At 38.0% G+C, this 25,762-nt stretch overlaps 1 protein-coding gene across 2 annotated transcripts in view; it reads left to right on the forward strand.

The window, feature by feature from the left end:
* Window positions 1-25,762, forward strand: part of VPS8 (VPS8 subunit of CORVET complex) — a 249,925-nt gene that overhangs the window by 174,710 nt on the left and 49,453 nt on the right. For both annotated transcript variants that reach the window (XM_047875159.1, XM_047875158.1), the window contains 5 exons: window positions 2,932-3,013; window positions 3,336-3,418; window positions 13,663-13,743; window positions 15,576-15,745; window positions 17,801-17,966. In XM_047875159.1, the coding sequence (XP_047731115.1) occupies window positions 2,932-3,013; window positions 3,336-3,418; window positions 13,663-13,743; window positions 15,576-15,745; window positions 17,801-17,966 (582 nt within the window). The remainder of the gene's footprint in view (window positions 1-2,931; window positions 3,014-3,335; window positions 3,419-13,662; window positions 13,744-15,575; window positions 15,746-17,800; window positions 17,967-25,762) is intronic.

Consider the following 25,762-nt stretch of genomic DNA (forward strand, 5'->3'; position numbering starts at 1 on the left):
TAGAATTCTTAAAGCTGTATTCATATATACTTAATTCTAAGTCTTTTTCACTTTTCAACCCTCCCATCTCCTCTCCAGTGTCTTATTTGAGACTCTCGCAACTTCTCGTGGACAGTTTAAGCAAAAAACGATGATTATGTCTTTTAAGTAAGGCTGTTTAGGTTCACATAAGCTGAAAATATGTCCAGATTCACATGCATTAATGGTAGAATTAGTTATAAAAATCCATGCCTCCAGAACTCTAGGGATTATTCTGACTGTATTTGAACTCCGTATCTCTTAATCAGATGGGAACAATGCTTCCTTTGATGTGGCCAAAGGAAAATTTATTCTTTTTTTTTTTTTTGTCTGAGTTGGAATTTGTTTTAATAAAGGTATTAGATGTTAGACTTCTTCCTATCCTTTGAAATTTTCATTCTTTAAGACTATTATTATACCATTCACTGGCTGCCTGTAAGAAAAGTCTGTCTGTCTATCCTTGTCTTAGACACACACACACGCGTGCGGACACACACATGCTCACTACTCTCTTTATGACCCCACTCTCCAACAATTGGTTTCTGCTTCATTTCTGAACAAGTTTTATGACAACAACAAAAATATTTGAATGTTAATTTCTTACTTTATTGTCTGAAAAATGCTAGACTGATTTTGTGTGATACCAAAACATTAAGTTTGGGGGATTTTCATGGTTGTTTGCCTTGATTCTCTTTGCTTTGTTTTTGTTTTGTTTTGTTTTGGAGAGAGAGAGCAAAAGCTGTTGCCACAGACACTAAACTAACTAGAAAATTTGAAGTACTCGAAAGTTTAATGATGAACTGTTTGTAGTATCTTTTTCTAAAAGTTGTCATCACAAGATTTAATGTTACGAGTATTTACGTAAAAGTCAGACTGCAGGAAGTTGGGCTGTTTGTCCTTTCTCAAGTTGAATCTCTACCTGTCCTACCTTTGTTTATCTGTTTACAAGGCTTTCCTGATACACATATAATAAAGAATCTGGCTTTGTTGTGCATATAATTCCCTAAGAAGAAAGCTGTTTATTACATAACATAACAAAGGAATTCAAGTTTAGTTGTGTTGCTTTCAGGGGATGGTTCATGTGCAGATTTAGTTAAAGAAGAATAACTCCTGGAAGTAGGATGTGAACACATTTCGTGGCTATTACCTCTTACAACCATGCTTCCCCCCAGGCTGCCATTTATACTCATTAAACAACTAATCTTTACAAAGGTATTTCTTCTAAATTGTCTGGATTAAATAAGAAAATTTAAAAACCAAATTTATAAACATAATAAATATAAAAAACAAGGTAAAAATTTTGCCATATACAATTAAATTACACAATTAAAATACACAGAAATAAGTGATGTGGTTATAAAAACAAGCTAAAATAGGCAACTAAAAGATAAGCTAAGTAAAGCTATCTCAGAATAAAATACAAGATTAAAAGTTCATGAGTACTAGATAAAATAAATTAAAATTTCAATAAAATAAAAACCAAGTTAAAACCAGTGTCTTAAGAACTGGAATGCATGAAAAGTCATCAGTATAAAATCTTAGCTCTTCAATAGAGCTCTTCAGTTGGGAGGTCACCCAGTGGGAAAGTTGCTGGACCCTCAGCCTGTCTCCTTTGCCGTAAGGGGCTCCCATATCTCCACTGCCATAGGACTTATACAGTGTCAGGTAATGGGTGACACATTTCCCTTCTGTATTTACAGAGCTTCCTAGAACCACTCTTGTTCTGCTCTGTCCTTTCTTCATGATTCCCAGATGTTTGCAGGAATAGGTTCCTCCCAAGACATAGAGTTAAATAAAGCTTTTGTAAATGATTATCCAACAAGAAACCGTAGTCGAAGTTTTGAAATGTATTAGTTTGATTTTTGATGATACAGATTTTTCCCAAGGCTTAGGAAAACACAGATTTTGGAGTCACAGCACCAGTTTACTGACTGTGTTATCTTTGGCAAATTACTTTTCTAAATTTCAGTTCTTATCTCAAATGAAGGTCATGCTTACGGTGTAAGGCTGTTACAAGATTGAAATGAAAAGGGGCGCCTGGGTGGCGCAGTCGGTTAAGCGTCCGACTTCAGCCAGGTCACGATCTCGCGGTCCGTGAGTTCGAGCCCCGCGTCGGGCTCTGGGCTGATGGCTCAGAGCCTGGAGCCTGTTTCTGATTCTGTGTTTCCCTCTCTCTCTGCCCCTCCCCTGTTCATGCTCTGTCTCTCTCTGTCCCAAAAATAAATAAACGTTGAAAAAAAAAATTAAAAAAAAAAAAAGATTGAAATGAAAAAATCTGTGTAAATCATTTAATAGAGCACCCAACATAATAGGAATAAATGATGATCTATCTACTGATGTGGTTGGAAATGTTAATTGAAATAATGTTAACTTCTACTTCTTGGTCTGTGATGACTAAGGGAATACAAAATAATGCTTGAGAGTGGGAACAAATTTTGGATAACCTTCATTGATTGATCTTGCTTGACATCGCTAAAGAGAAATGGGGGAGGGGGTGGAGATGAGGTAGTGGAGGGGGTGTTCTCTGTTCTCTCTTGCAGTACATAGGGTTATTTAGACTTGGTCAGTGACGGTTTTATAGCATAGTATACAAGAACCTGGCTGGAGGCTCTGCCGTGTCTGCTTTGAACCTACCTTCTCCCGAGACACAGGAGATTATAGTTCCAAGGTCTAGACTTACTGACTTCAGTTTCTTTATTTTCCCAGGGTGCATGGTAAAGACATCTGTTTGAGCTATGGTCATTGTTTCTTACTGTCTTTTCTCTTCCCAGTCAAGTTTTCCATCTTTTCTTTAAAAAAAAATTTTTTTTTTGCAAACAAATGTATGTCAGAGGCACATTTCAACCTGTAAAACACTATGCTGATGCTAATCTTAAAAATAACAGAGCGCTGTGGTTTCCTCTGACATTATAGGCACTCTGGTTTCCATTATTGGAGGCAATGATGGCCCCTCAGAAGCTGTCTGGTTCAGCTGCACCTCATCTACACCCTGAAGGTAGGTTTATCGAGTCCACCTACACCATCGCCAATTATTATCTGCTAAAAATTATCATTACTGTTTTTCTTAATGAAATCATAGTGTAGTGTTAATCTCCCCTTTTATATTCAGTTTTTTCTATGGCACCAATTCTGTCATTTGTCTTGAATAATAGTAGCTTTGTTACTTATCAATAGTAACTTTAAAATATCCAGCTGGCCCCGGTTAGCTAAGTTTCTAGGAAGCTAGGTAAATCCACTATTTTTCACTAACTTATAGGGAAAACCAAAACCTCTTATTTTAAACTAACCTTCATGTTAACATTTTGTTACTGTAACAGCTCTGAGATCTCTGACCATGCAAGTTCTAAACAGCATGGCAGCTTTTATTGCCCTTCCATCCATCTTGCAAAGAATCTTACAGGTGAGTTAAAAGGGGGGGCGGGATTCAGTGTTGATCAACTTCAATGAATATTTTAGTTATGTTTAAATAACAGGCAAATGAAGCTAATGTTTACATGGGTCTCTAGAGTAATGCAGCTGATTTTTGGCTTGCTAAATATCTAACTTAGGACAGACGTCCTTGAACCTTTCCTGGTGCTCCAGGAGGCTAGGTTTGCCTGGCACGCACCCATGAGCTTCAGTTAGGGTGTGCAGCCTTCAGATGTTCACTGTTATCTTGGGATTCAGATGTACAAGCTTCCTATTCATATGCTAACTGGGAGAGAATCACCATTTATTTCCAGCAAAATACGCTTTTTAGATTAAAAAAAAAAGATAACTTACAAATGAAGTTAATATCAGCATTTCCTAATTATTGGTTGTAACTTAAATTTTCTAGCTCATCATAAAAAATGTTGTTATGTTCAAGATTTCATCCCCTGTTCTATATTCTGGCCGACTTTGTGTCCAAAGCCTTTGTAGGAAACATTATTTTACCCTGTTTTCCTCAGCAAAAAGGGCTGAACACTCCCAGCATCATCAAAAGAACGCTAAAAATACCCTATGATATATTTTGTGAAAAACCTGTGAACATTTTTGGGGAAACAGTGGGAATTATCCTTGGAATCCATTTTGTCTTCTTTCATCTTACGCAGCATGAGACACGCCAAGAAAAAGAAAAAGAGAAAGAAAAAATCCAACAGCACTGTGATACCATTGGTCTTTCTAATTTTCAGATGATTTTTCTCCCATAAAGAATGTCCCTGTCAGCTCTCTTTTAAGGCTCGCCAAGCTCTACTTCAGTCTGGTATTAAGTGTCTGGGCCTCTGCGGATACAGACTGCTGCGTCCGTAGTCTCTCATCACAGCTTATGTATCTTTACATGCATTATCTCATTCGGTCCTTATCATGTGTTGGATAAGTCTTTGACATAGACTGCTTCTCTTATATCCATTTTGGAATACTTTAGTCATAATGTTTTTTAGTCATATATAAAGTAATATTTTCGTAAGGCAGGAATACTTTACCAAGTAAATCAGAAAAAATGAAATCTTAAAGCCGAAAGTGGCTCCTCTCTCAGTGTATGCATTTTGCTTTATGTTGAGCTGTAACCACACTTGATGATACATGAATTATAATAAATAAAAATCAGTTTTTCTCTTGGTGATTTAAAAAATTTTGTTTTTCAAGCTTCCTGACTTTGAAGGCTTTTGACATTAGAAAACCTTCCCTTTATTTTGAGCTATATTGGCAGTCATTTCATTTTTTTTTTTTTTTGGCATTCATTTTAACTGCGTTCTTATCATATTTCTACCTTCAGTAGTAGAAAAAGTACCTGCCACCTTCTACTCCCATTAATAAGGAGTGTATGCTATTTTTTATTTTATTTTTTATTTTTTTTCCTTAAAAATGTTGCAGGTTTTTTTTACTTTGTTGCAGTTTTTTTTAATATGAAATTTATTGTCAGATTGGTTTCCATGCAATACCCAGTGCTCATCCCAAAAGGTGCCCTCCTCAATACCCCTCACGCACCCTCCCCTCCCTGCCACCCCCCCCATCAAACCTCAGTTTGTTCTCCTTATTTGCATGCTGTGATTACTTTAATAGTAACTCTACCTTATATTTGTATGGAGATTTTTATTTTTTCAAGGTGTTTTCACAAATAGTATCCCCTTTGAAACTCACAACAACCTCTTGAGGTAGAGAGGGCTACTACAGAAATTTCTTGATGAAGGAAGAAACTAAAGTATGGAAAAGTTAGTATGTGGCCCGCCGTTAGTGGCAAAACCCAGGCTACCACTGAAGTCTCTCACCTCCTAATTTATTCTCTTTCCTATTATGTCATATAAGCTTTTCAGTTGTTTCACTGCCTGGTCTTTTGAGGAGTTTAATTAATTATTCATTTATTATATGTTTCCCTGTTTGGTCATTTCCTGTGTAGATTAAAGGCTTAGCTCCTGACCTAGAAGAGTCCAGTATCTTCATAATAGTTTTGTTTTTTGAATAAATTAGAATGAGTTGAGTTTCTACATAACTTTAGCAGAGGAGTACCAATGAAAGTACATCTCTGGGGGCGCCGGGTCACTCAGTCGGTTGAGCAGCCAACTCCTGGTTTCAGCTCAGGTCATGATCTCAACAGTTCATGAGTTAGAGTCCCACATTGAGCTCTGTGCTGCCAGTGTGGAGCCTGCTTGGGATTCTCTCTCTCTCCCTCCCTCCCTCCTTCTCTCCCCCTCTCTCTCTGCCCCTCCCATGCTCACTCTCTCTCAAAATAAATAAACTTTAAAAAAAAAAAGAAAGAAAGAAAGTTTATCTCTGAAACAGATTGGGTAATTTGAGAAGATTTCCTGGAGGAGGAGATGTCTGAACTGAATCTTAAATAGCCTAAAGGAATCAGGGGGAAAAAGGAGATAGCACTATTCTAAGCGGAGTGAACTATATATACAAAGAATGTGAGGTAAAACATGGTACATTTGGGGGAGTTGCAAATGTTTAAGTATGCTTGGAACATAAGACAAGAATAAAGGTGAGTCACGGAGCTGAAATTTGAGACTTGCAGGGATTGTGCCTTTAATTGCTTTGTGAACCATAAGGTTGGACTTTGGATTTTATTTTAAAATTTGTAGATTCTCATCAAAGGATTTTAAGCAGAGGAATGATGGAATGAGGTTTCTCTTTAGAAAGATCATTCACCGTGTATGTTATATAGGATAAATCGGAAGGGATCAAGACTGAAGGCATAGAAATACCTAGAATGTATTAGGTACTCAAAGTTTGTTAATTGAGTTACATAGAATGGCTAAGAGAAGATGAATTTGGAAATTAGTAGAATCCACTTGACTTTTTGATGTTTAGAGGTAGGGAAATTTAAGAAGAACTTGTTAGTGTGGTTGACTAACAATGAGCCGTGGGAGAATACAAGACTGGAGTTTATAGAAAAAGATAAAAGTGGAGACATAGACTTGGAAGTCATCAACACAGAAGTAGCAGTTCAATACTTGAAACGAAGTGAACTTTAGGAGGAAGTGAATTAGCAAAGAAAGCAGAAGGCCAAAATTGGAGTTACAGAACATCTAAGAATCAGGTCTATTTACCGATTTTTTTAAGTTTGTTTATTTATTTTGAGAGAGAGAGAGAGCAGGGGAGGGGCAGAGAGAGAGGGAGAGAGAGAATCCCAAGTAGGCTCCATGCTCAGCACAGAGCCTGATGGGGGGGCTCACTCTTATGACAGTGAATTCATGATCTGAGTCAATATCAAGAGTTGGACTCCTAACCGACTAAGCCAGTCAGGCGCCCCTATTTACTGATTTTTATTTACCATTAGAACAGAAGGGCTTGGGAATAAGACTATACTTTGCTAGTACTCTGTCACCATCACCTAGCTCAGAGGCACCTGGCATACAGTAGGTACTTAATATTTTTAGAGTGGATAAAAGGTCAAGGATGGAAGAATTCCACTTCTGGCCAAGATGGAGTAACAGAGGCCCGATTTATCTCCTTTGCCTGAAACAACCCAAAAAATGGACAAAGTATATGAAATAGTTTTAAAAAAACAGTATCAGGCAATGAAGGCCAGTGATACCTGAGGGACAGGAAACAGAGTAAGCCCTGTGTTTGCCCCAGCTTAATGTCTTGAAAGACTTTCTAGGCAATAGTGCAGGAAGGGGTATCACAGCCAGTTTCCAGTATATTCATTGCTTTGAGGAGATGGCGCTGAGAGTCAGGAGTCCAAGATGCCCAGAGTTTTCAGGCAAGTACCAGGCAAAAGAACTCTGGAGATAGACCAAAGGTCCTCCTCAAAACATACACAATCTCAGGAAACTAGGGAGGCCAGGGAAAGAAACACATGAAAGGATCAGAGGGAATTATACTTGTACTCACACAAGACCAACAACAAGACTAGAAGGAAGAAGACCTCATAATTCACCGAACATTGGGTGAAGTACTCGGAAGTACTCAGTAGTAGGAAACAGCCCTAAACTACACATAGCTCCAGCCATGCCTTGCAAATCTTAAAAGCAAGACCTGAAAGGATCAAACTTTCCGAGTAATTTAATTGCATCCCAGAACAAAGGTTAAAAATGCTTTTAGGAATAAAAAAATATCTAGGTCCCAATAGCATATGACACTGAATCAAAAATTACAAGGTGTGCAAAAAAGTTGGAAAATGAAACCCAGATATGACATTGGATGTTAGAATTAGCAGACAAGGACACCAAAACAGAAAAAAGATACGTGAATTTGAAGACATAACAATATAGACAATCCAAAATAAAAGTAAGTAGAATGAATTGGAAAAAAAAATGAACCAGAGTTATCAGCTGTGGGACAATTTCAAACAGCCCAAAATAAAATGGAATCCTGAAAACAGGGAGTCAGAACAGAAAAACTACTTGAAGAAATACTGGCTGCATATTTTCCAGATTTATGGAGAACTGTTAGCACACAGATCCATAACCCCAAACCCGAGCAGTATGAGGAAAACTACCAGGCGCATCATGATTGCTCAGAATCAGAGATTAACAGAGAAGCTTAAAAGCAGCCAGACAAAAAAGGTAGAGGACCAAACATAAAGATGACAACACCTTTCTGCTGAATAATTTTAACTGCTTTGACCTAGTTGACATTTACATATCAATTACAACACATTCTTCTCAAGCTGTACGTGCAATATCTACCAAGACCATACTCTGGGCTATAAAGCAAGTGTCCATAAATCCAGTGTTTTGGATTTTAATCATTCTAATAGATGTGTAGTGGTCTCTCATTGTTTTAACGTGTAGTCCCCTAATGAACTGTGACATTGAACACCTTTTCATGTTGCTCATTTGCCATCTGTGTCCCCGTTGGTAAGGTGTCTGTTCAGATCTTTGGCCCACTTTTTAGTCGGGTTTGGAGGTTCTTTTTATTGTTGAGTTTTAAGAGTTCTTTGTATATTTTTTATACAAGTGTTTTGTCAGATATGTTTTGCCCTTGTTTCTCCCAGTTGGTAGCTTGTCTTTTCATGCTCTCAACAGATCTTTTCATGAAGCAGTTTTTTAATTTGATTGATTGATTGATTGATAAATTTTTTAATGTTTATTTATTTTTGAGAGAGACAGAGACAGATCGCAAGCTGGGGAGGGGCAGAGAGGGAGAGGGAGACACAGAATCTGAAGCAGGCTCCAGGCTCCGAGCTGTCAGCACAGAGCCCGATGTGGGGCTTGAACTCACGAACTGTGAGATCATGATCTGGGCCGAAGCTGGACACTCAACCGACTGAGCCACCCAGGTACCCCAGAAGTTTTTTAATTTTAATGAGGTCCAACTTTTCAGGGTTTTTTTCATGGATTGTGCTTTTATTTTTTTTTAATGTTTATTTTGAGAGAGAGAGCATGCACATGTGTGCACATGAGCAGGGAAGGGGCAGAGAGAGAATCCCAAACAGGCTCCGCACAGCACAGAGCCCAATGCAGGGCTCAACCTCATGACCATGAGATTGTGACTAGAGCCTAAATCAAGAGTTGGATGCCTAACCAGCTGAGCAACCCAGGCACCCTAATGGATTGTGCTTTTAGTGTTGTATCTAAAAACTCATCCTCAAACCCAGGATCACCTAGATTTGTTTCTCCATGTTCTAGAAGTTATAAAGTTCGGCATTTTACATTTTAGGTCTATGATCCATTTTGAGTTAATTTTTGTGAAAGATAGAAGGTCAGTGTCTGGAGTTCTTTTTCTCCATGTGGATGTCCAGTTCTTCCAGCACCACTTGTTGAAATGACTGTCCATTTCTTCACTGAATAGCCTTTGGTCAGTTGACTGTATTTATGGGGCATGATTTCAGAGTCCTCTATTCTTTTCCAGTGATCTATTTGTTTAGTCATTTGCCAGTGTGACATTGTCTTGATTATTGTAGCTTCATAGTAAATCCGAAAGTCAGGTAGTGTCAGTCCTCTGATCTTGTCCTTTTTCAGTATTGTGTTAGCTATTTGGGGTTTTTTGCCTTTCCATATAAACTATAGAATAATTTTGTCTCTATGCGTAAAATAACTTGCTAGCATTTTGATAGAGATTGTCTGGTTTTGTCTGGGTAATGCTGGCCTCATCAAATAAGTAGAAAATGTTTTCTTCTGTTTTCTGAAACATTGTAGAATATTGATATAATTTCTTAAATATTTGGTAGAATAAACCAATGAAAAACCATGTGGGCCTGGTGCCTTCTGTTTTGAAATGTTCTTAATTAAGGATTCAGTTTGGTTAAGAGACACAGGCCTTGTTTATCTATTTCTCCTTGTATGAGTTTTGGTAGATAGTGTCTTTCAAGGTATTGATCCTTTACATCTAAGTTATCAAGAACTCTAACCGGAATTTTTATGTTCTTAGGATTTGGGGCATTTTTTTTTTTTCTAATGTTTGTTTGTTTTTGAGAGACACAGAGCATGAACAGGGAAGGGGCAAAGAGAGAGGGAGACACAGAATCTGAAGCAGGCTCCACGCTCTGAGCTATCAGCACAGAGACCGATGTGGGGCTGGAACTCACGAACCCTGAGATCATGACCTTAGCCAAAGTTGGAAACTTAACTGATTGAGCCACCCAGGCATCCCCGTTTTGTTTTTTTTGAAATCTTGTCCCTTATCATTTTTTTGTCTGCCCCAGTTTTTAATGCACTGTTAAGTTTTCTCCAGTAGAATATTTTCTAGAACATTTCCTATGTTCATAGTCCATACTCAACAAATATTAGTTGGCTCAATCACCTCATGTTTTGGGGTAGTTCTAAGCAGTTTATAAAGCACTTTTGTGTTCTTTATCTCCTTTGATCTCTGTATACACTAAGCTGGGGAAGTAGTGATATCCCCATGTTTCTCAATAGGAATGTGCTACTCACATTAACTAACTTTCCTTAGTTTACTCACTTATTAGGTGGGCATAGCTAGAACATTAACTGAACTCCAAATTTTAGGCCTCCCATACCTAACACCAGCCCACACCAGCCCTGGTGTACTTCAGATCCACCTCCCTTTATCAGGCCCCTTGGAGAGAAGAGAGGGAGTGACAGTTATTTAGACGAGCAGTTGCTCACATAATTAGTTTTTCCAGAGGAGATGTTCTCATGATAAGAGGTTCTCAAACATCTTCTTGACCTCTAAATGTTTATTCAAACTGATGCCTGGCACCTGAATTGTGCAGGCTTCTTCCGTGAACATTAGATGGTAAGTTAGTGTTTTTAAGGGAACATGTTTATGTTACATATATTCTGTCTTCCCCGCTTGGTTTTATTGATCTTTACTCTATGGCAAAAAGTAATTCTTGTGTTCTGAGAAGCTGTTTATGACTGTCTTACTGAGGAAATTAAAGCAAACAAATGATCTATATGCTAACCTGCTGAGGGCATTATTCATATTTTAAAGTAATGCTTGATTAGTAATGATTTTAATTATAAAACAAACCACATACATGCTACAGTAGGTTCCAGAAAAAGCAAGATGGGGGAAAGTGGTCATCACGTCTTTTGCCAAAGAACTTTTTAAAAAATGAGTTGAAGAGAAACCTCAGTAGTTATTCATTGCTAAAGAATCTAACTGACATCTTTGGGAAATAATTGGAAAAGCTAGTGGATTGTGTACATGCTGTGCTAGAAGCCTTGAGCTCCCTTTTGCATTCTATAATTTATATGTTGCCACAGCATGAGGTAATTTTCATGATTTTGCTTTTAAATTATGCATATTAAAGTGAAATGTACTGATACAAATATAGACATGACCTATAAAGATTTTTTCCTTTCCCCAGAATTTAACCTTTTAAAGACCTTTTTATTCTCCAAACCACCCTTGTCATAAACAAATGACAGAGCTTTTCTTTTTTTTTTCTTTTTTTTTTTTAAATATTAAAAATTTTTTTTTTCAACGTTTATTTATTTTTGGGACAGAAGAGAGACAGAGCATGAACGGGGGAGGGGCAGAGAGAGAGGGAGACACAGAATCGGAAACAGGCTCCAGGCTCTGAGCCATCAGCCCAGAGCCCGACGCAGGGCTCGAACTCACGGACCGCGAGATCGTGACCTGGCTGAAGTCGGACGCTTAACCGACTACGCCACCCAGGCGCCCCATGACAGAGCTTTTCTGTGCTAGAGCTTATTAGTGCGTTGGATGTATATAGTATGGTAGATACTGTAATACATATTTTTTGTAATAAAGTATTACACTGTCTCTTGATACTGTGAGAAATAGGTGTATTTATTAAGAGCTTGACCAAAAGCATAATTGAGTATAAGCTTAGAAGCATTAACATGTATCTATTTTTATGCAAAAAAAAAAAGAAAACAAAAAATTATCTGGTGAGTATATGGCCTGAGTTGTTTTTCTAATAAAAGATGAATATCTTGTGCTGCTCTCACCCAACTGAAAGTACTGAAAAACAATCTTGGTTAGAAACTGTGCCCACCCAGTCTTCAAGAGCCATTATCGGAGCCTAGAAGAGAAAAGGAAGCAAATACTCAGACTATGTGGTATAAGAGCAGAAAAACAGTTTCTTCTCACATTTCTGAACCTCTCTCCAATGTTTTTCCTGTTTTACAGTCTTTTCTTAACATCTAAACTCCGAATTACTCTTAATGCACCAAGATTTTAATAACTGACACTCTCTAAGAAGTAGCCAGAAATGTTACCTACATTTTCCAGCAAACATTAGCTTATTATTTACTTTATCAGTCTATGTATCTACTTGGGAGACCAGTGTAACATATTAATTAAAAACATGGTTTCTGAAGTACCTAGGTTCAAATCCCAGTTTATCTGTGTAATAGTTTTGTGATCTTGGAGAATTTTACTTAACCTTTCTGAGCTTGAATTTCTTCATTTATAAATGTTCTGGAAGGAGTGTAATGATATGGTACATATAAAAAGTACGGAGTACTGTGCTTGGCATGTGCTGCCCACTTAAATAAATAGCTATATTCATCATTACTGTATGGTTGGGCTCCCCTGTTTGGCATGGGAGAATCATTTATGTCAGACATAATCCCATATTAGAGTAAAGTAATAGATTTGACATACTCATTTATTAGCAATGTTTTAATTATAATTCTGGGCCTAGCCAAAGGTGCGGTAAAATGATCACTCAAATAGGCCGATGGAGATAAAAGTTGCATAATACAACTTAGCGGTAGAGCAATTTGGCAGTATATATCGATACCCATAAAAACCCTCTTTGAATCTGTAATTCCCTTTCTAGAAATCCCTAAAGAAAGAATGAGAGATTTAGACTAAAATTTATAGCCACCAGCATTTGACAATTGTGAGTGGGAGTTAGGAAGGGGGAGGCAAATTTACATGTCCAGCAGTAGAGAAGGGTTGAATGACAAGTGATATTTTTACATGATTCATATTCTGTAGCTGTTATGAAATATTTGATATGGGAAACTTCTCACAATATACTGTTATAAAAGTATGTAAAATGCTCAAATTTTGTACACTAAGAAATACATCTCTCCCTCTTGCCCTTTGTCTCCTTTCCCAGAAACAAGACTGGAAAAATGTGCATCAAAATATCAACAGTGTTTATCTCTGTGTGGCTGGATTTCAGTTTTTTGTGTCTATTTTTTGAATTGTTTTTATACATTTCAGTTTTTTTTTTCCAGATTGTACCTACTAAACATGTTACTTGGCATACCTCATAGGAAAAGCAGTGAAGGGGAGATTGGTTGTCTGAGTGTGTGTTGTTGATCAGTAGTGACTTTATTGAAAAAAGCTTTAAAAAACTGAAAGTTGCTCCTTGGATCCAAAAATTAATCTCCTAAACTGAAACGATTTAGTTGGTGGGAGCCAGGAGGGGGCCAGGTGTGGGTCATAGAAGGGGTTGTTGGACAGATTCTGGCATTCAGGTGGACGTTGGTTTTAATGTAGCAGATAAATAAGAGCTCAAAGAGGCATGGGTGATGTTTAATATAAAGAAGGAGAGGAAGCTTCTTGGAGAAACAAAACCAGGGCGAACTTTAATTACACTTGCAAAAAGATTATTAGGTAAGGGGCTCATATCACTTAAATTTTATTTCATCTTTTTTTTCAAAATATTTATGATGGACAGAGGGAGACTGATACACATTTCTAGTGGAAGGTTCATGAAAGAATAAATATTTTGTGACTGTAGAAAAGTACTTGAGTGTTTGGCTCTTTCTGATAACTTATATATTAAAGTGATTTTAAAATATCAAGAACAAAATTACACGTTTGCAACTTTTTTCTAATTAGGATCCAGTTTACGGAAAAGGAAAACTTGGAGAAATCCAGGGACTCATTCTGGGAATGTTGGATACCTTTAACTATGAACAAGTAAGCTTTCTATTTCTGAGGCTGTCCGAAGGTAAAAAGAAGCTATTTCTTTTTTCTTTGCACCCATACTTTTTCTTTAAAAATTCCTATTTAATGGAAGTTTGGTAGATTGAAGTGTATGCTTTTTAAAAGCTTATAAATCTCTTGGCCTTAATTAATATGTGTATACACACACAGAGATATTGTAGAATGTGGAAATGTATCAAATTTGGACTCATTTTATTCATTGGGAATGGAACAGTTCTTTTTTTCTAAGTGAAAAGTATAAGAAATATTCTGGAAAATAATTGAATGGAAGAATGTAACCATGAAAAGGAAGAGTCAGCATGAGTATAGAAATTGCAAAATAAAATCAAATGAATTTTCTTTCAAACGTTCTGAAGCAGATGATTGCCACTAACCAAAAGTGGTCATTAGTCTTTGTTTAACTCAAAAGTGCCTATAGCGTTGATTCTCAGTAGGAGCCACCATGGTATACAGATTTTTTTCTTAGTATACTTCAAAGTGACTCATGAAGCCACCTAAGAAAAGCACCATTTAGGTATAGTAGATACAGTATCACCTTCTTTAATAATCTGAGAGAAAAAAAGAAAAATTGGGGTGACAGAACTTTTCTTAGGGTGATGAAGAACTACAGTTTTGCCAAGCATAGCCCAGTGAAACAGATACCCCTGCAGGCATGCACTCCGTGTTGGCAGAAGGGAAGCTGAGAACAAGGCAGAAAACGTTTGCAAACTTTGGAAGAGCAGGAAAAGATAGGGTTGATTGGAAAGAATTACAGTGGTAAGAATGTTAGACCTAAAAATTCTCCATTACAGGTAAAATTAAAGGACTAGGCTTATAGCAAGGAGGATGGGCAGTATGTCTACCCCTTTGGGACTGACAGAAAAGAGCCCAGCTGCACATCTGAATGATAGATATGAATGTTGAGAATTAGATAGAGTACGTAAGCAACATAAGCACACAAAGTATTAAAATGACTTAATGTGATAGCTATGAAAATGTCTTTATGTGACTTACTGACAGATGTCACAGTCTTAAGTAGATTCAAATGACTTGTAAGTGCTAATCAGGAAAATGTGATCTTTCTGCCCAAGGGAGATGAAAACTGAGGAACGGCCATGAGCTTTTTCAGTGAAAGGTTATTTGAAATATTGCCATGGATGCAGTTTCTATAAAAAAAAAAATCGGAGTTTTTGGTGTTTGTTGTAACACTTTGAGCCATTCAGAGGGAACTTATTAGAAAAACATAATTAAAAAATAGGTTTGTATTTATCTAGTCATTCGAAAGCCATCAGTGCTGAGTTAAGCCACAGAATGGCAGAGCACACATTTCTCAGTAGAAACTAATGATAGCCTTTTAATAAATATTTTGAGATTCTAGATGTATGCCCTTGTCATTTCTTGCACATTAAAGTTAACCACTTAAATTTGGGAGTATTTGGGGTTTGTTTTTATTAATGTTATGCCTTCATAGTATATTCTTTTTTTTTTTTAAACATTTATTTATTTTTGAGACAGAGAGAGACAGAGCATGAACGGGGGAGGGTCAGAGAGAGAGGGAGACACAGAACCCGAAACAGGCTCCAGGCTCTGAGCTGTCAGCACGGAGCCCGACGCGGGGCTCGAACTCACAGACCACGAGATCATGACCTGAGCCGAAGTCGGCCGCTTAACTGACTGAGCCACCCAGGTGCCCCAGATAGTATATTCTAATTTCAGTTGTTTGTGGTAAAAAACCAAACAAGTGTCTCTCCTCATTCACCTCCTCCCATCTCTTTCACTTAAAGAACCATTTTTGTGTGTTTGGTTTCTGTTTTGGTCTTTCCTAGACTCTGCTGGAAACAACTACTAGCCTTCTAAACCAAGATCTCCATTGGTCATTGTGTAACCTGAGAGCTTCAGTCACCAGAGGACTGAATCCCAAGCAGGATTACTGCTCTATATGTTTGCAGCAGTACAAGAGACGCCAAGAAATGGCGGATGAAATCATTGTCTTTAGGTAATCAAGGGAAGGAAATGTTACACATACAGTGTGCGACATGTATAGTATTACCAGGCAGGTATACATGTGGATACACAGCTCTAGTCAGTCTTTCTAGCAGTGAACAAAACAGGGCAAAGTTCCGCCCTCATAGACCTTACATTCTGCTTAGGGTTTGGGAGACTATATGGGGTAAAGGCAATAAAAGATGGACTCTGGAACCACGCTTTTTGAGTTCCCATCCTGTTTCTGCCACTTGCTAGCTGTGAGACTTTGAACATGTTATTTAATCTCTTTACATCTTAGTTTCCTTATCTGTAAATTGGGATAATAATGGTACCTTTTTCTTAGCTTATTGTGAATATTAAATGAGATAAATTACATAAGACACTTGTAATCGTGTTGGCATAGCAAGAGCTATATAAGTGTTATAACTTCTATTAGTACAGACACAGGAAGATTAGCAGATTTGGTAGTTGGAAGGGGAAGAAGCTCTCATCACACAAGAAGCCCACAAAAGAGTGTTTGGTGGGGGAAGACATTTTATACAGAGTAGTCTTGGAAGGCATCACTGTTAAGGTGACTTAATAACAATTTAAAAATTAATAAAAATGTCATAATTACCATGAATAAAATAAAATATGGTGTAAAGGAATGTTGGGAGCTACTAATTTCTAAAGAGTAACTAGGGAAAGTCTCACGAGTTTAGTGACATTTGAGTAGAGACCTAAGGGAAGTGGCCGTGCAGTATCAGGGGGGTGCCCCAGGCAGAGGATCAGCAAGGGCAGACACCTTGAGGCTAGAGCTTGGTCACATACTTGGAGAGTAATGAGTGAGTAGGCTTGTGCTGGCGAAGCAGAGTGAAGGAAAGGGAAGATGATAACAGTCGACTTCAGAAGAACAGAGGCCAAATTATATAGCAACTGGGTCATTATAAAGGGTTAAACTTTTACTCTGAGATGAGAAGCCATTGGATGGTTTTGAGGATAGGTTTGACGTCTGGCCTGTGTCTTAAGGCTCTCTTTGCTATGTTGAGAATGGACTACAGAAGTTTAAGGGTGAAAGCAGGGAAACCATTTAGGTTATTGCAGTAATCCAAGTGAGAGATGGCCCAAGGTGGTGGTAATGAAGTAAGAAGTGATAGGATTCTGGACATATTTTAAAGGTAGAGCTGGTAAGATTTGTTTATAGATTGCATGTGAGGTGTGAAAGAAAGACAATAGTGAAGGATGATGCCAAACTTTTTGGCCTGAGAAACTGGAAGAATGGAGTTGTTGAGGTGGGAAGGGTTGGATGAGAGCAATGCGGTTGGGGTAGAGCAGAGTGAAATCAAGAATTTGGTTTGACACATGTTAGAGTTAAGATGCCTGTAAGATATCCCATCCACACATAGGTGGCATTTTAAAGCTGTGGACCTGGAGTAATCACTGAAAGAGCAAGCGTAGCTCTAGAAGAAAAAAAGTAGAGAAAGACTATAAAGACTGTAGAAAAGAATTGACTTCTGAGGTAGTCCAACATTTCAGGCTGGAGAGTTGAGGAGCAATCAGTAAAGATGACAGAGAATTATACTCAACACTCACTTTAGGGAGGCTCACTTAGCAATCAGCAGGGAGTTTCTTCTTAGGAATAGTGTAAGAATTACTGCAGCCCTGACAGTTTTGTATTAATCAAATCACAACTGTTGCCTTGGATTTGATGAGGCAGACCAACTCATGTTGTTACCAAGCTACTTAAATCATTAGGGCTTTCCCCAATTGCATTTTTTTCATACTTGCTAAAAACATTTCATAGTTTGAGAAATGAACAGAAGTTCAAGTCATCTCCCACGTGGTTTGTAGTCAAGAGAATTGTGATTCTGTTCCTGCTCCCAACGTAGGTGTGCAAATACTTGAGTCTGGGTTTTAAAAAAGAGAGGACGGCAACAAGTAAATTTCCTTTCTTCTTAACTATACAACAGTCAGTGTATTACAACTTACCGGAAGTCTTTGCCACTTATAAATACACTCTAGCATAGCTTATGTTTGGAGATTTTATGTTAAGGAAAAGTGCAAATTGGTTGCCTTTATTTTGCAGCTGTGGCCATTTGTATCACTCATTCTGTCTGCAAAACAAAGAGTGCACCATAGAAACTGAGGGGCGGACAAGATGGACATGCTACAAATGCAGCTCAAGTAACAAAGTAGGGAAATTAAGTGAAAATTCATCTGAAATTAAAAAGGGGAAGACAGCCCCGTCACAGGTAAGACTTGTTTTCACGGCAGGATGGCGATAGTCTTTTCTTACCAGGGTCTTTCGGGCCTGGCCTCGTTTTTCTTGTAGACCTCAGCAACTTTACCTCGTTGGTATCTAGTGCATGACACCTTCTGTTCAGTTCTATTTAGTATTTGAAGAACTTCTCCTCCTTGCCCTATGCTGAAAATAGGGATTTAAGACATTTTAAAGGCAGAAGACATTTTCTTCTCTGAAAAAGTTTAAGATCTACTTGAAGGTGGGGGGCGGGGGGGGGGGGATGTACATACAAGAGCCTCCTTAAGCCTTTGACAAAGTGAGAGGTCAGCAAGTACTGATGGCTACCTGTGTGCTCGAGAGCAGAGCTGTCCCTCTTCAGTGGGACCAGTGGACAAGCTAAGTGCACATGTGCTCTGTGCGTGGCTCTCTCAGCTGGGTAACTTTCTTCAAAGAACTTGATGCAGTAGTGTTCATTTGAGAATTTGTCATTGCCTTTGGAGTTCGACTCATGGACTAGATACAACTTTTGTTCATTTGACAGCCTTTCTTTTTTCCTTCTTAAGCAGGCAGTGGTGCATTTGAACTCTGCTGCTTAATAACTTTTGGGAGAACAGAACTTGACAACACGCGGGGCCCAGTGTGGAGGAGGAGCCGCTGCTAGGACCAGCATTTGATCATTATTCTATTCTCAATTTATTTCCTCTTCGGAGTGAGAAGAGGTGTCATGGTTGCCATTTCTTGCTCCTTCCTCTGTGCCCCCACCTTGTAGTTGGCCTTAACATCACTTAGTGAAAAGTGGAACCTGTTGATCTTCTGTCCTTGTTCTGTCAGCTTTCAGTGCTGCATCAGAGGTAGACCCAGAAAAAAACTTTGACCTAGTTTCTCCCAGATAACAGTTCAGAATTTTTATACTCTGGTGGTAGACGTTCATTTATATTCGTCAAGTATGTACAAAACAGCGTGCCAGGCACTGTGCTAAATGCTGGGGGTATAGTAGTAGACACGAATTTGTCTCAGGGAGTACACAACCAATGAAGTTACAAACAGACTTTGAATAAGTATTCTCAAGTTCTTTCTGGTGCCAAATGCGTGGTATCTTTTCCAACAGCAGGTCTGACACTAATTCTGTCAGTACTCTGCACACCAGCTGGGTGTCCAGTAATTCAATTCTGACACTGACTATCAGGAGTTAGCGTCAGATTCCACAGGTTCAAGGGCTCATTCACCTGAGCCTACCCTTACTTCAAACATCAGTTGTAAATGGAATGTCCAGTTACCTACCCTTCTGTCTGACTTGGCAGAGTCAGAGGTTCCCGTGATCAATCCCCCTGCAGTTTGACAATGCACCAGGAGCAACTCCTGGAACTTTATATTTGCCTGTTTAGAAGAGGATCCAACTCAGGAACAGACATGGGAAAAAATGAGCAGGGCAAGGTATGGAGGGAGAAGGGTGCTTCCTTGTCCTCTCCCAGCACACTACCTTCCCAGTACCTCAGTGTGTTCACCAACTCAGAAGCTCCTTGAACCTGGCTGCTTCAGGGCTTCTGTGGCAGTCTCATTATGCAACCATGATTGATTAAATCATTGGCCATTGGTGATTATACTCCGTCTCTAGCCCTTCTCCCCTCCCTAGAAGTTGGGGATGAAGGGCAAGCAGGGGAGGGTAGAGCCTCTAAGCATGAACTGATCTTTGTAATGACCAGCCCCCAACTTGAAGCAATCTAGGCATCTACAGCTACCAGTCATCTCATTAGTATACAAAAGGCACTCTTATCACTCAGGAGATTCCAAGAGTTTAAGGAGCTATGTACCAGAAACCAGGGACAAAGACCAAATATTTATCTTTTTATTGTGCCACAAGTACTTGGAGATGAACTATGCTGTAAGAGCAGGCAATGAGTGGACTTAGTCGGCATGAAAAATCATGGAAGGCTTCCTGGAAGTGCCATGTTAGCTTCCCCTGAAGGAAAAGAGACATAAGCTAGACAAGTTTAGGTGCAATGGTGGGTAGAAAGAGGGATACTCTAGACTGAGGGAACCATATATATAGAACAGACATAACCTCTCTGCTGTGAAGCTAGACATTGAGCATGACTGGATCAAGAATATGAGAAAATGAGTGGTATGAGGTGACGCTGCTGTAGTAAACAGGGACCATATTAATTACTTTGATGTTTGTGCTAAAGAAAGTGTATTAAGGGGTTTTAAGGAAGGAATAATATCTGATCAGAATAGCATTTTTTTTTCAGAGCGATATTTTTAGAGCACTCTAACTGCAGTGTAGAAAATGAAAGGGAAATAAGAACAGATGTAGGGAGACCCAAGAACACTGAAGTAATTTGGAGGAAAGAAGTGGTAACTTCTACTAGAATGATAGAAGTTGGGATGGAGAAACTAGTACCTATTTGAGATGTGTTTGAGATGCGAAGAGACATCAGAACAGTTAACATGGTCCTTGCTTACCTCACCAGCTGCATCTCAGACCACTCTCTTTCACCCTGTCATCCAGTCACGTTCAACTTGCAGTTCCATGTTCTTTTCTGGTTTATAGCAGAGATGCTATATTTGAGGGATAGAATTATCAGGAGTTGGTGATAAAACTGTTGGATGGAGCAGGTAAGACAGAGGGAGGAGTCAAAATTAGTACCCAGATTTCTTACTTGAACAACCGGTGGATGATGGTACCATTTACTGAGGTAGAAAGCAATAAACAAAGAACGTACTTGGGAATAAGAGAAGTCATTGTTGAATTTAGAGACTTTGGCAGGGAATTACAGGTAAAGATGTTCAGTATGGTTTCCAGATTGAAAATTTCATTAACTAGTCATCTAAAATGCTTCCTTGTTTGCATTTAGGGAAGGAAAGACAGATCTTATGATTTCCACCCTGTTTCCAAGCTGCATCCAAATGCAGATGAGGGAACCTTTTTTATGCAAATACTTAAGTCACATCTTGGGGCACTTCAGTTTTTTTCCTCTTTCAGTTTTATCCTGCTCATAAACCAACTTGTGATTGTATGCATATAACTGCTTGGATATTACCAACTAGTGTCTTTCTTTCTAGATAGTCCTCAGCTAAAATAGACCATTTTTTCCTTTTTTAAAAAATAGTTATGTTTTATGCTGTTATTACGTATTTTAATGCATAATTTACAAGTAGTAAATTTACCTTTTGTGAGTTTTGACAGCCACCTTTTTTTTTATCTTTAGCTATTTTTTTGTATTTTTTTTAATATATGAAATTTACTGTCAAATTGGTTTCCATACAACACCCAGTGCTCACCCCAAAAGATGCCCTCTTCAATGCCCATCACCTACCTCCCCTCCCTCCCACCCCACATCAACCCTCAGTTTGTTCTCAGTTTTTAAGAGTCTCTTATGCTTTGGCTCTCTCCCACTCTAACCTCTTTTTTTTTTTTTTTCCTTCCCCTCCCCCATGGGTTTCTGTTAAGTTTCTCAGGATCCACATAAGAGTGAACACATATGGTATCTGTCTTTCTCTGTATGGCTTATTTCACTTAGCATCACACTCTCCAGTTCCATCCACGTTGCTACAAAGGGCCATATTTCATTCTTTCCCATTGCCACGTAGTACTCCATTGTGTATATAAACCACAATTTCTTTATCCATTCATCAGTTGATGGACATTTAGGCTTTTTCCACAATTTGGCTATTGTTGAGAGTGTTGACAGCCACATTTACAATCAAGATATAGAGCAGTGTTATAGCCGACTCTCAAAAGTCCCCCATATCTCTTTGTAGTCAGTCTTTCCCCCTACTCTCTATCCCTGGCAACCACTGATGCACTTTGAGTTAATTTTTACTAGGGTACAAGATAGGATTGAAGTTCATTCTTTTGCATTGAATTGCCTTGGTATCTTAGTCAAAAATCAATTGACTATGTATGTGCAGGTCTGTTTTTTGACTTTCTCTTCTTCCATTGACCTATTTATCCTTTCTCCAATATGGTAGTTTTATAGTAAATCTATCAGGTATTATGAGTCCTCCAAGTTTGTTGTTCTTACTAACATTTGGCTGTTCTAATCCCTTTGCTTTTCCATAAAAATTTTAAAATCAGCTTGTCAATTTCTACAAAAAAAGTCATGCTGGAATTTTATTGGGATTGTGTTGGATCTGTTGATCGATCAATTTGGGGAGAGTTGATAGCTTAACAATATTGAGTCTTCCAATCCATTAACATGGTATATCTATCAATTTATTTCAATCTTCTTTGACTTATTTCACCAATGCTTTATAGTTTTTGACATGTAAATCTTGCATGTTTTGTTTCTAAGATTTATTTCTAAGTATGTAGTTTCTTTTGATATATATTTTACAGTTTTATATTTCAATTTTCTAATTGTTCATTGCTAGGATACAGAAATACAACTTCTTTTCATATATTGATCTTGTGTCCAGTGACCAGTGACCTTACAAAGCTTACTTGTTAGTACTAATATTTTTCTTATAGGTTCTTTGGTATTTCCTACATAGATAATCAGATCATATGCAAATGAAGACTTTTATTTCTTTGTTTCCAATCTTATGCCTTTTATTTCTTTTCCTTTCCTTATTACATTGGTCTCCAGTACAATGTTGAATAGGAATGATAAGAATAGACCTGTTTGCCCTGTTACTGATCTTAGGGGGAAAGTGTTCAATTTTTGATCATTAAGTTTAATGTTAACCACAGACATTTAGTGTATAACCTTTATATCATGTTTTAGGAAGTTATTTTTTATTCCATGTTTTGCTGAGAAATTTTTCCTAAATAGGTGTCGAATCCTGAAGCCATTTATAGTACATTGGTTGCCTTGTACCAGCGTCCCCACACCTCATACAGTGAAGAAAGATAGTAATCTATTTCATTGACTTTCCTCCTGCCTTCTCTCAGAACATCTAGAAAAGGTAAATTTATCTTGAAGTTGTACCTACATGTCAAAGGCAGCTTTACTTCTGAGGCTGTATGAGGCAATCCCATTCTGGAAGGGAAGAGAGATGACTCAATTTTTTCATTGTTCAGGAAACTCCAGTAAGATTACTAGTCAGATCCTCTTGAAAATCTTTCGTTGGGGCTCCTGGGTGGCTCAGTTAGTTAAGCATCTGACTCTTGGTTTTGGCTCAGGTCATGATCTCATGGTTTTGTGAGTTTGAGCCCCATATCAGGCTCTGCTGATGGTGCAGGGCCTACTTGGGATTCTGTCTCTCTCTCTGCTCCTCCCCCACTCCCGTTGTCTGTCTCTCTGAAAATAAATAAACTTAAAAAAAATTTGTTTTAAATCTTTGATACTTGCTAATAATGAAGCAATGATTCTCAAATCATATGAAGCAGTAGTTCTAGAGTAAGACCTATTTGGGATTTCTTAAATTTTCTTCTAGCTGTCTGTGTTACTAGGATACTGTAAAAAGATCTAGTGGATTGGTAACACAAGAAGGAAAGAGAAAATTAAATTTATCAAATATATGCTGAAGATGTGTTTATGCTAGTTTCCACAATTTTATGAGAGTGATATATTCCCTATTTTATAGGAACTGGATGTAGCTCAGAGAAGGGAGGCCAATATTTGAACTCAAGGTTTTATAGGACCATTATCACCCCCAATTTTCCTACCTCCAGCCTGTTCCTATTTTTAGCATTCTGACTTGATTGAAACCTGGTAAAGCCGATTTTTAAAATACATCCATACCATATTGGCTGTGCTAATTAAGATTTCTTACCACGTGTGAGCCATTCCATTTTTAATTGTAAGAAAATTTTTTTAATTTTTTTTTTTAATTTTTTTTTTCAACGTTTATTTATTTTTGGGACAGAGAGAGACAAAGCATGAACGGGGGAGGGGCAGAGAGAGAGGGAGACACAGAATCGGAAACAGCCTCCAGGCTCTGAGCCATCAGCCCAGAGCCCGATGCAGGGCTCGAACTCACGGACCGCGAGATCGTGACTTGGCTGAAGTCGGACGCTTAACCGACTGCGCCACCCAGGCGCCCCTAATTATAAGAAAATTTTAAATAAAAACACTAATTCTGTCTATGATGGTTTTTATTAAATTGTATTTTATGAAAGTTGTACTTCGTGCACTTTGTGCTCTCGATTTCCTTTGAAAAATGTCAACCCTGGTCATTAAGTTCCTAGCCAGTGCAGGGAGGATCACAGAGGTGAGGGCCCAGTGACTCCAGAATCAGCTTGAGATTGCCAGTCAGTTTCCACGTGTTGCTCTCTACTCCCAGGAGATACTGAATGCATTTGAACCTTCTCACTGCCTCTATGATCCTTCGGTCAAATCCCTTTTTGTTTCATTCTTTTCCAAGACCTAGGGTAATTTTTTCCATGGTCATTTTCTAACTCTGGCTCAACAAGATGGAACAGTTACCCTGAGAACTGTATTTTTGGTGGAGAAGGCCTGTCTTCTTCTGCTCCTTACCTCATGTCTTTTTTGCACAACTGGTCAGTATATATAAGCAATAACTCTGACAGATTGGTTGCCTCCAAACGGGTCGGCACAGACATGAGGGGAGTTATTCCCCCAGGAAGCCTGCTCTCCTATGGAATAACTACTTTTACTCTTTACAAGCCAGAAAAATGACTCCGTCTTTTCTTCCTTATCTCCATCATTGCCTCAGGTTTACAAAGCTTAGTCTGAAGTGTTGAGGTCCACAAATAAACCTTGTAAGTCTCTCTGATTCGCCGTTTTGTTTTCTGTGTGTATTACCCACAGATGACATACATTGGAGAATTAATTTCAACTGAAGTACTTATCATTCTAGTATATTTTCTCAACAAATGGTATTGCTATATAATATAATAGTTTTCTTGGGTTATTAAATTTTCTTTTCCTATTCCTTTATCAAATTTATAGTAGCAGAAAACCATCTTCATTGGCACTGATGAGCAATAGAAGAAATTAACTTGGTATTCATTTTTAAAATAATTGTTGATCAACAGACAACATGCTGCAAATTCAAAGAAACATAATTGAAGATTTACTAGATTGTATGCTTAGAATTCTTGAGAGCTGGTAGTAAGCTAACACATTTTACGTGCCAGCAACATTTAAAGACTTATCAGAAAGTTTTATAATGTATTGCTTGATAACTTTTCAGAGTTGGATAAATCATCTCTTACTGATAGAGAGGCAGGTACATTAGTCAAATATCAGAGGTGGGTTTTTTTGTTTATTTTTTTTTATAAGAGGTACATACATGAGAAGAAGACTCGAAATAAACCTATAACTGCCGATTTATTCTTTAATCATCAGAACAGAAAAGAATTAAATGAAATAAGCTGATACTTTTCTTGGTACTTGGGGTTGGTTTTATATTTTGATTTTTAGAGTTGTCTAAGAAAATGTTTTGTCTTTTGGGGTAAATTTATAAATGATGTCAGAGGAGAGTATTTACAACTTCAAAGAAATTACTCAGTACATGACATTTATTTGGGCTCACTGGTCATAATTTTCTATTAACCATTGTCCAATTCTTATTTAATTTGGATTCCCACTATAAATTGAAGATTTGTTTTACCAGATGCTTAATGAAATCAGAACACTGGTATTAATGCCCTGTTTTCATCTGTCGTTTTAAAGAGTGTCAATTCCCCATTATAAACCTTAGATTCCAATTAAATGCTAAACAATGAAATTTCAGTATCTGGTGATAGCAGCATTTCTCAAAAGAATATCCTGTAACTTAAATTTACAAGTTAAATGAGGGTTAATGTATCTTAGATGTGCAGAGAGGTGATAAATGATTCTAATTTAAATGAATCTCTTTGAGGAGACTTTTGCCCATTTTCCAGTAATCTTGTTA

Source organism: Prionailurus viverrinus, chromosome C2, assembly GCF_022837055.1.
Source record: "Prionailurus viverrinus isolate Anna chromosome C2, UM_Priviv_1.0, whole genome shotgun sequence".
NCBI lineage: Eukaryota > Metazoa > Chordata > Mammalia > Carnivora > Felidae > Prionailurus > Prionailurus viverrinus.